At 49.6% G+C, this 11,543-nt stretch overlaps 1 protein-coding gene across 1 annotated transcript; it reads left to right on the forward strand.

Annotated features, from left to right (window-relative positions):
* Nucleotides 1-310: 310 nt before the first annotated feature.
* Nucleotides 311-7,477, forward strand: nrip1a (nuclear receptor interacting protein 1a). Its single transcript, XM_078560377.1, has one exon. The coding sequence runs from the start codon at nt 736-738 to the stop codon at nt 4,537-4,539; it is 3,804 nt and encodes a 1,267-aa protein (XP_078416503.1). The 5' UTR covers nt 311-735; the 3' UTR covers nt 4,540-7,477.
* The last annotated feature ends 4,066 nt before the right edge of the window (nt 7,478-11,543 follow it).

Here is an 11,543-nt window from a genome sequence, read left to right on the forward strand (position 1 = left end):
GCATTTGTTAAGATCTCCCACAAAAAATTTGGTTTAGCACCATTGGGTTATGATACTTTGTGCTTAGTCTAACCCCGTGCTGTATCTGTCCTGGGAGTGTTTGTGTGGACAGTGTAGAGGGAGCTTTACTTTGTATCTAACCCTGTGCTATACCTGCCCTGGGTGTGTTTGATATTGTCATTGGAAGTGGAAAACATTGCACTCTACAGTATCCTTCCCAGTGACAAGCCCATATTTAATGTGAGAAAACCAAACTAATTGGTTTAAATTGACCATTTCTGACTCTTTGTTTTTTTTTATTTTCCAGGTGGGGTTAGTCCATTCCAAGGAGAGCAGTTGTTGAGATAAGCGGAAGAGCTTTGACCCACCAGGGATCCCAGATGTTCCAGGAAGGTCCACAGATGGGAATTCCGTTCCTTTCCTGCTTTTGGCGCTTGGCTTGTCAATGTTTGGGATACGTTGGGGATGAAGCAATGGGTTCTCCCAACCTCTAATTAGTTCAACGTGAAGCGAAAGCAGCAAATTCTACTTGGAGTCGGAGGTTGGACCCTTACCCGCACCTTCACCTGGGAATGGCCCTGCAGAGTGCCACCTCTCCACCTCACCCGAGTGCATTGTTAGTGGAAATGGATCCGGAATATAACCCAGCTTGCGAATAACTGGAGACGTAATTCTGGAACAAGATTCTTCTTGTTTGCATCTTACCTTTTTTTGTGTGTTTTTTTTTATTTGAACATGACCCATGGAGAGGAGCTTTGCTCTGAGATGCACCAGGATTCAGTCGTGTTAACTTACCTCGAGAGTGTATTAATGCATCAGGCATCAGGGGGCAGCATGGGCACCCCATCCACCAAGGGCACCTCTGACGAGGAAGGCGCTGCTTGCAAGACCTCCACCAGTCGGAGCAGCAGAGGAGGAGGAGGAGGAGGAGGAGGAGGGGAAGGCTTTGTGGCCTCTCCCTCCCTTGAGCCCGCCATCTCCTCCCAGCAGAGGGCTTCGAAAGCCACCTCCGCACTGAACGTGAAGAAGGCCAGGCTACTGCAAGCTGAGGCCTGGGACGGAGCCAAGAGGAGAAGGGTTTGTGGGCATGGGCTGGAGGCCAACGATCAGGAGGGCAGCCTGCCCACTGCCAGACCGGGCACGCTTGGCAAAGCGCAGCAGCAGCAGCAACAGCAGCACAGCACGTTACTTGCGTCCTTGCTGCAGTCATTCAGCACACGGCTGCAGAACGTGGCGCTGTCGCAGCAAGGCACTGCCCCCAGGCCGGGCCAGCTGCAATCTCCGGGCACTCGCGCGCCCTCGCCGGAGGAAGATCTGAGGAGCTATGGGCTGGTATCCAGCCACCTGAGAGCCCTGCTGAAAAACAGGGAGCACAGTCGGACCAACCACCTCCCCAAGGAGAACGAGGGCCTTTACCAGAGTCCCGTTGACCATCAAAGACTTTCCAGTTCCCCAGCCGACGGCCGGTCGGTGGGCAGACCCATTTCCTGCTCTGCCAGGCTGAGAGCTGTGGCCAGCATGGTGGAGAACGGGACCCGGTCCACCAGCTCACCCAAACCCAGTGTAGCTTGCAGCCAGCTGGCCTTGCTGTTGTCCAGCGACACACAGTTGCAGCAATACACCCGCGAGCACTCGCTGGGAGCCCGCGCTGTGCCATCCTCAGCCAGCGAGAGGCTGGCTGCCATCGCCAGCCAGAAGGTGGCCGTGCCCTCTCAGCCTGACCCAGCCCAGGAGCGCCCGTCAAAGGACAGGTATCACCACGCCGTGTCCAACGGCACCTCGACGGTGTCGGCGCGCAAGAGCCAGCCGGACATCTCGGACCGATCGGGGAGGCTTGCGGATCACGCCAAGAGCCCCTCGAGCGCCAGTGAGAAGAGCGGCAGGGAGCGGAATCGATCGTCCATGTCCCCAAACAGCAGCAGCCTCCTCATGCACCTTCTCAACACCAACAGTGTCCCCAAGCCTTCGTCCAACAATGGCACCGAGCCTGCCAATGGCCACCGTTGGGTTGGGCCTGAGAGGAGAACCTTCCCTGGCTTCGATTACCCCAGTCGTGTGCCGGCTTGGGATAAGCCGATGAAGCAGGAAGCCAGCTCCTTGGAGGAGGCCTACAGCAGTGACGAAAGCTCCCGCTCGAGTTGTACGCCCATGGATCTATCAACCAAGCCCAGGATATGTGAGCCCATCTCGCTCCAGTCACGGAGCTTGGAGCAAATGACTGAGTCTCTTCTTTTCAGCTGGAACCCCAAAACCCCGGGGGTCAGGAGCCCCGAGGCAAAGGAGGATCGGAATGGTCCTGAGTCAAAAAGCCATCAAAAAGTCACTCTCCTTCAACTGCTTCTCGGCCACCAGAATGGAGCAAAAGGGAACCAGACCCCTGAGCCGCAAGCCCCCGATCTCAAGAGCGAGAGCCCCAACTGTGTGGTGACACATGCTGAGCCCCCGATGGCCAGCCCAGCACTCAGCCGGCGAGTCAGGAGCCTGGAAACCTTTCCATCTTCATCGTCCTCCTCCTCCTCCTCCTCCTCCTCCTCATCCTCCTCGTTGTCCTCATCCTTGCAAGCGGCGGAGAGAACCTCGGCGGTGAAGATCACCCACAGCCCGCCAGCCTCGGCCAGCCGGCAAGCCCAACTCTCGCCCCTCTGCCATGCCAACGACGGCGCACACCGTATCTTTGCCCGCCGGGGGAAGCCCTCAAGCGACAGGGAGCCCTTGAAGAACCATCAACACTTCCCAAAGCAGATGACCCCGGCGGAATCGACCAAGAGCCACCACTACCTGGAGCCGCTGCTCTCCTCTGAATCGGCCAAAGCCCACCAATTTCCCAAACAGTTACTCTCCATGGAGCTGGCAAAGAATAATCACTATGTCTCAATGCAGTCGCTCGCCACTGAGAGCAGGCTTTCCAATTTTTCCTTCAGTGCCAGCAAGTTATTGCAGGACCTCGCTCACACCGGCTTCCACAAGTCCCCAGAAGCTTCCCAAGCAGAGACTGAGAGTAAGAATGTCGTCCTGGGCTCAATGGAGGCCAGGGTAGGTGAGAGCTCTGGTGGCCTCCTGTTCAACAGGTCAGCCGACTCCCTCTCCTTCCAGCAGTCGGTCTTGCTCGAGTCCAGTGGCGGGCAGGCTAGACGCCCTCTCCAGGCAGGCCCAACATCCAACGCAGATCTCGAAAACCTGCTTGAAAGACGCAGTGTCCTTCAGCTGCTCCTGAGGACCCCAGAGAAGGACAAGGTCCTAGTGGGGAACTTGCATGGAAGACCAGGAGACCAACAGACCGTGGCAGGCACACAGCCAACAGAGGCCCAGTGCAATGGGCAAGCCACCAACACAGAACCTCTATCCATGGTCAAAGTCAAGACTGAGCCTGTTGAGGAAGAGGCTGGTTTCTCCTTAAACACAGGAATATTGGATAAAAGTGCCAATTTCCAGCCTCCAGTGCCAAGCAAGGCCGAACAGAAACATCCAGCCTTCCCCTTGGACAACATGAAGCAAGAAATGGCTGCCCCTCCTCTATCCTCAGCTCTTGTTCAGTCCCTTTCCCCTCAGAAAGGAGGCGTTCTGAGCCAACTCCTGCAACGGGACAACAACGCGACCGTGGGCGGTTACATCTTCAGTCAGCATCCAAGCGCTGGCAGCCTCCTTGAGGCGCCCACGCCCACCTCTGGCTCCAACAGCCCCTGCAACATTCCCAAGAAGAGGAAGATTCTCTCCGCCTCCCCCACCGAACAGGACGACTTGCAGAAGACGCTTGACCAGAGCGAGGCCCTGAACAACCATACCATCTGTTCCAGAGAGGCCACAAACGGACTTCCCGGGCCTCAAGCCAGCGGCAGGCTGTTGGATTTCCGGCCTGGCAATGGGTTGGAGTTTGAATCCCGCGGTAGCTTAAAGGACACCCAAGGCTTCAATGTCCTGAAACAGCTTCTCCTCTCAGAGAATGGCATCAAGGTCTTATCCCAGCACCAGACAATTCAAAATGGCGGCTCAGCCAGTGAGAGGGGGTCTCCCTGTGACCGGAAGCTGGAAGATTGTCATTCTGCTCGCTTTTACAGTAAGCGTGAGCTGGACGGGAGCGGAAGGGAGACCGCGCGAGGCTTTGAGCCCACCAGGTACCTCAACACCTTGCCCCCCAGCTCGCCCGCGGAAAACTCAGCCGCCGCCCGGGCAGCATCGGACTCGGAGCGCCAGGCGCCCTACCGAGGGCTGCAGGCAGACTCGCCCTGGTTGACCAAGACTAACCCCATCCTCTATTACATGCTGCAGAGGAGCGGCGGCGGGGCGGAGGGACAGCCCTTTGGCCTCGGTGCCTCGAGGGGCAGAGCAGGGGAAGGGGACGGCGCCAGGAAAGAGAGGAGGACGCCGCGGCAGCGCTACGAGCACCCCGGCGGGGTCTCGCCCGAGCGTCGGGTGAAGGAAGAGCCCGGTGACTCTCTGGGCTGCTTCGGAAGTCGCAGTGCTCTGCCTCCGCCGGACCTGAGTGAAAGCATGCGCGGGATCCTGGAGAAAGTGGTGGCGATAAAGCGGGAGCCCGATTGAGAGGCAGTGAGAACGGAGGGAATGAAAGAAAACACGCAGAAAAGAAAGCAAGAGGACAATCTTGTCCATTAGACCAGGTCTTGTGCAATACACTCTGGGTCAGCTAGATAGAAGGGCAAATGCTGCATATATAATATATATATATAAAAATATAAGTGTATATAATATATATACCAGCGCTGACAGACAGCTTGGTGCCTGGCATGATCTTATGTTTGGAACTTGTATCTATTGCCAGGAATGCCAAGGTATTGGGATCCACCAATTTTTATATTGCAATTTTATATATACACACATATATGTATATGCACACATATATATGTACATATATATAAAATAAATACAATGAGGATGATACCATTTGTCTTTTGCCCTGTCATGATCAGTGCTAAAGAATGATAATCGTGTTAAAGGTGCTGTAGGCTTTGCATTCCGCACGCCCCATTGGGATTCTTGCGCCTCTCATTGAGGTGGTGGCACCAGTTAATGGGTTTTTTAACGGCCCCTGCTCACCCTCTCACCCCCATTCCTTGGTTTTGTTTGTGCCCGGTGGCTCTCTCTCTCTCTCTCTCTTTAACAAACCCACCAGGTTGTTGCTGATTCCTGTGAGCTCCTTGCGAGTTAATCCCTTGTCCTGTAATTCCACTGAATGGCAACCTGTATAAGGAAGTGAGAAAGAAACTGGATCTAATTTTGTTACTCACGTTTGCACAATTTCACTCACTTTTCCTTTCCCCCCCCACCCCTTTTAGCGTGCAATACACCTACAATTTCCCTTTTTCCCCTCGATTCCCTTCGAGGGCTCCGTTGTCATTCAGATGCACAAAATGTTAATTTATTTTGTGGGGTGGTTTGGAGGCTTGCAAACTCACGGGTCTCTCGACAACACCGGCCGTTTGAATTTTCTTTTGTAGCTTCAAACTTAAAAGATACGTTTGATAAAAGTGTCATACATGGTGTGTAAAATCAGGACTTTCGAATGAGCTGGGTTTTTGTTTTGTTTTTCTTAACTGCGACACCAGTTATGGTCTGTCGCCAAGTATGAACGTTTCTGTCACAAATAGTTTCCTTTGCTGGAAATTTTAGCTCTCCCTCTCTCATTGGGTGGGGGGAAAGTTGCCATCTTCCTCTGTTTTATTTTTTTCCCCTTGCTGTAATGTAAATTGTATGTAAAAAGTGTGTATATATACAGTACGCGTATGTATGGATGTTGGATGGGGGAAGATGCCTATTTTGTGTTGCATGTATCTGCATTTGCAAGTGTTAAATATTGTATAGTTAAATATGCATATTTTGTCCAATCTAATGTTAAAAAAAACACGGAAGAGTAATCCCTCTAACTCTGCGAACCGCATGGAATGAAAAGCATGTGGAATCCCTATGCACAAAAAAAAAATGTGATGTGTTTATTCAAAAGTGGAGAGAAACAAAAAGAGAATTTAATGTCTTAATAATCTAACTTTAATTACTTAATCAGTCTGTACATTGTGTGTACATTGTCTGTACCTGTGTGGCCTGTCACTGAAGAATTGGGTAGCAGGGTATATTTTGAAAGTTAAATGTCCTTTTTTTTTTAAAAACTGTTTTAAGCAACGTTCATTCCCAAAATCCCATCATCCCAAAATCACCACGCTCACCACGACCCCCGCCTCCCCACTCGCCATGCTGGAAATTGCTCTTGTACGTGGGTGGCCCATATTTATTTATGTACCTTTGTTTTAATTTAAAAGCGTAAATCTTGACGGTCCATGCTTCCTTGGCTGCCCAGTCCATGATATTCCAGTTTGACCAACCACACGGTTTTCATGGGAATCCGTGCTTGACGTTTTCCTTCTTTTTCTTTTGCCTAAAAACATAGTTGAAATCTAGGATGAGGATTTTGAGTTGATTTTTCACAGACTGTAGGTTCTTAGTACAGCTAGGGTAATTGATTATTATCTAAATAGCCCATGACTGAGTTACGATACTCTCCATGCCGTTTTGATACTTGTTGGGTGTTAGGGCTCTTGAGCCCAGGAAACCAACAGGGATCAGGGCTTTGGATCGATGGATGAGGCCTACAGGTGTGGTTAGACCAGCAAGGATGAGGGGTTTTGAGTCAGGGAGATGAGCAAGGAATCAGGGCCTTGGCTCGGGCACGCTGCCAGGAGTCAGGACTATGGGTCTGAGAGATCAGTTGGAGTCAGATTCATGTCTGAGACACCAGCTGGAATCGAGGCTTCAGGGTAACTGGCAAAAGTCATGTCTTTGGCCAGTGGGACCAGCAGAGGTCTTGCAGGCCTTTGAGTCTGGGAGCGGAAGAGGAGTTGGGGCAGTTGGAATTTTACACTGGAGCATCTCCTCTGGGTAATCTAAAAAACTCAACCCAATATAATGGACTTTCAATCATCCCAGGACACCCATTGTCTTCCAGAACAGTCCGCTCCATCACGATGGAATGACCAAGGTTTTGATGCAGGTGCGAGACTTCCTAAGATAGTCATTCTTTTGTTTCCAATCCCAGCTCTGTGGGATGAGGTGTTTAGCCCCTTTTTTTTTTAAGGTGTGTAGTTTCTGACAATAAATGGCAGTGCTCCACTCATGTGCTGCGGTTAATGATTCTTTCAAATGAAGTTTACCTTCAAGCCACCGATGGAATATTCCGGTTGCCAACTGGGATGAAGTTGAGAGCCGAGTGCCATTTTGAATTTCTTTTGACAAAAAAATGAATTCAGTTTTCTGTAAATATCCGGATTTAGTTTGTTTTTGTTGAAAAAGAATGCACTGTAAACGATGGGAAATATTAGATTTTTTAAAAAAAAATAATATTTCAGTACAACTAGTATTTTGGGTTTTATTTGGTCTTTTAGAAGATGTCTCGCCTGATCTAATACAAACCGTGAGAACTGTAACAGTTTTTTTTGTACTCTGCAAAAAATAAATAAACTTTGGAATGAGAGGTGTGCATCCCTAAATTTCGTGCCTTTACAAAGTCTGTCTTTTCCTCCCACTTTTCCATTCTCACCTTGGCATCCTTGCACGTAATGGTGAAAAAAAATCGACAACACCATGGCAGAGGTGACTAGACAGGGATCAGGACCCGACTATTTCTTTGGAGTCACCGACTTCCAGGTGCCCCAGGACAGCTTTCAGACCTCAAGAGTCAGAAAATTGTGGTTTTGTGCCCCACTCCCGCAGGCTGCTGAGGGAGTGCTGCACTGTCAGAGGCGCCATCTTTCGGGTGGGATGTGCAGGTATCTGCCAATAGCTCTCAACGCTGTCCTTTTAGCCAAAGAGATAATGATCCTGCCAGGGCAGGCAGCTGTGTTTTTCTTAATGTCCCGCACGGAAGGAAATCTGCCGTCCTTACTCAAGCCTGTCCGATATCTGATCCCAAACACCCACAGCAATGTGCTTGACTCTTAACTTGACTCTGAAACGGTCTAGCAAGCCAGTTCACTATGCACATCCAATCTCTCTACAACTCCATCCCCCACCACGATGGTTTGAGGGCTCTTCATTTTTCCCTGACTCCAACAGCTAAAGGTAAGGAAAATCCCAAGATATTCTATAAGTATATCAATGGGAGGAGGATAACCAGGGAAAGAGTAGGGCCCAGAAGGGACCAAGGGGGAAATCTGTGGGTGGAGCCAGAGGATATCACTAGAGTGTTGAATGAATACTTCGCATCCGACTTCACTCAAGAGAATGAGGATGAAGGTATCGAACTCAGGGAGAGAGACTGCAAGGTTCTTGAGCAAATTGATATAGGGAGTAACAAGGTATTGGAGGTGTTGGCAGGCTTAAAAGTGGACAAATCTCCAGATCCAGATGATTTATGTCCCAGACTGCTGAGGGAGGCAAGGGAGGAGATCGCAGGGGCTCTGACCTGAATTTTTAATTCCTCTCTGGCCACGGGGGAGGTGCCAGAGGACTGGAGAACAGCTAATGTGGTTCTGCTATTTAAGAAGGGTTGTAGAGAGAAGCCAGGGAACTACAGGCCAGTGAGTCTCACGTCAGTGGTAGGGAAACTATTGGAGAAAGTTCTGAAAGAGAATATCTATCTCCACTTGGAGAGGCAAGGTTTGATCAGGGATAGTCAGCATGGCTTTGTCAGAGGGAGGTGATGCCTAACAAATTTTATTGAATTTTTTGAGGAGGTGACCAGGTGTGTAGATGAGGGTAGTGCAGTTGATGTAGTTTATATGGATTTCAGCAAAGCCTTTGACAAGGTCCCAGATGGGAGACTTATAAAGAAGGCAAATGCACATGGGATACAGGGTAATTTGATAAGGTGGATTCAAAATTGGCTTAGTTGTAGGAGACAGAGGGTGATGACAGAAGGATGCTTTAGTGACTGGAAGCCAGTGTCCAGTGGCATACCACAGGGATCTGTGCAGGGTCCCCTGTTATTTGTCATTTATTTAAATGATATAGATGACTATGTGGGGGGTAGAATTAGTAAGTTTGCGGATGACACAAAGATTGGCCGGATGGTTAACAGTGAGGTTGAGTGTCTTGGGCTACAGAAAGATATAGACGGGATGGTCAAATGGGCAGATAAGGGCAGATGGAATTTAACCCTGAAAAGTGTGAGGTGATACACTTTGGAAGGAGTATTTTGACAAGGAAGTATTCAATGAACGGCATGACACTAGGAAGTTCTGAGGAACAAAGGGACCTTGGCGTGTGTGTCCATAGATCTCTGAAGGCAGAGGGGCATGTTAGTGGGGTGGTGAAAAAGGCATATGGGACACTTGCCTTTATCAATCGAGACATAGATTACAAAAGTAGGGAGGTCATGTTGGAGTTGTATAGAACCTTGGTGAGGCCACAGCTGGAGTACTGTGTGCAGCTCTGGTCGCCACATTATAGGAAGGATGTGATTGCACTGGAGGGGGTGCAGAGGAGATTCACCAGGATGTTGCCTGGGATGAAACATTTAAGTTATGAAGAGAGGTTGGATAAACTTGGGTTGTTTTCGTTGGAGCAGAGAAGACTGAGGGGCGACCTGATCGAGGTGTACAAGATTATGAGGGGCATGGACACGGTGGATAGGGAGCAGCTGTTCCCCTTAGTTGAAGGGAGTGTCACAAGGGGACATAAGTTCAAGGTGAGGGGCAGGAGGTTTAGGGGGGAAGTGAGGAAAAGCTTTTTTGCCCAGAGGGCGGTGACGGTCTGGAATGTACTGCCAGGGAGGGTGGTGGAGGCGGGTTGCATCACATCCTTTAAAAAGTACCAGGGTGAGCATTTGGCACATCATAACATTCAAGGCTATGGGCCAAGTGCTGGTAAATGGGATTAGATAGGTAGGTCAGGTGTTTTTCATGTGTCGGTGCAGTCTCGATGGGCCGAAGAGCCTCTTCTGTACTGTGTAATTCTGTGATTACACTCCCTCACACTCTGCCTCCTGTAAGGACTCAAGGGCAGTCACTCTCACCTCACCTCTTGAGCTCAGCTCTTTTGTCCATGTTTGGACCAAGACTACAATGAGGTCAGGATCTGAGTTGCCATGGGGGAACCCAAACTGAGCATCAGTGAACAGGTTATTGCTGAATAAGTGCTGCTGGATAACACTTGATGATTCTGGTGATCAAGAGTAGCTTGATGGGCGGTAATTGGACTGGTTGGATTTGTCCTGCTTTTTGTGGACAGGACATACCTGGGCAATTTTCCACATTGTGGGGTAGATGCCAGTGTTGTAGCTGTACTGGAACAGCTTGGCTAGGGGCACAGCAAGTTCTGGAACACAAGTCTTCAGTACTGTTGCTGTAATGTTGTCAGGACCAGTAGCCTTTGCAGTATCCAGTGCCTTCAGCCATTTCTTGATATCACGTGGAGTAAATCGAATTGGCTGAAGACTGGCATCTGTGATACTGGGAACATAGTAACATAGGAGCAGGAGTAGGCCATTCAGCCCATCAAGTCTGCTCCGCCATTCAATACAATCATGGCTGATCATCCGCTTCAATGCCTTTTTCCTCACACTATCCCCATATTCCTTCATATCATTGGTATTTAGAAATCTGTCAATCTCTGCTTTATACATACTCAATGACTGAGCTTCCATGGCCCTCTGAGGTAGAGAATTCCAAAGATTCACAAACTTCTGAGTAAAAAAATTCTCATTTCGATCCTAAGTGGCTTCCCCCTTATTTTGAAATTGTGAGTCCTGGTTCTAGACTCCCCAAGCAGGGGAAACATCTCACCTGCATCTACCCTGTCTATCCCTTTAAGTATTTTGTAGGCTACCATGAGATCATCTCTCATTCTTCGAAACTCTAGAGAATACAGGCCCAGTTTCCCCAATCTCTCTTCACAGGACAGTCCCACCATCCCGGGAACAAGCCTGGTGAACCTTTACTGCACCCCCTCTATGGCAATAATATCCTTCCTAAATTAAGGGGACAAAAACTGCACACGATACTCCAGGCATGGCCTAACCAAGGTCCTATACAATTGAAGCAAGGCTTTACTACTCCTGTACTCAAATTCCCTTGTGATAAAGGCTAACACTCCATTAGCCTCCCTAATTCCCTGCTGCACCTGCAGTTAGCTTTCAGTGATTTATGGACAAGGACACCCAGGTCCCTTTGTACACCTGCACTTTCTAACCTCTCACCATTTCAGGAATACTCTGCACATCTGTTCCTCCTACCAAAGTGGATAACCTCACATTTTTCCACATTATATTGCATCTGCCATGTTCTTGCCCACTCACTGGGTCTGTCCAGCTCTCTTTGAAGCTGCTTTGCATCTTCCTCACAACACACATTCCCACCCTAGCTTTGTGTCATCTGTGAACTTGGAAATATTACATTTGGTCCCCACATCCAAATCATGGATACAGGTTGTGAACAGCTGGGGCCCAAGTACTGATCCTGGCAGTGCCCCACTAGTCACAGCCTGTCAATGCAAGAGTAACCCGTTTATTCCTACTCTCTGTTTTCTGCCCGTTAGCCAATCCTTAATCCATGCCAGTATATTACCTCCTATCCCATGTGCTTTAATTTTGCTAACCAACC

Source organism: Cetorhinus maximus, chromosome 16 (assembly GCF_964194155.1).
Source record: "Cetorhinus maximus chromosome 16, sCetMax3.hap1.1, whole genome shotgun sequence".
Lineage (NCBI taxonomy): Eukaryota > Metazoa > Chordata > Chondrichthyes > Lamniformes > Cetorhinidae > Cetorhinus > Cetorhinus maximus.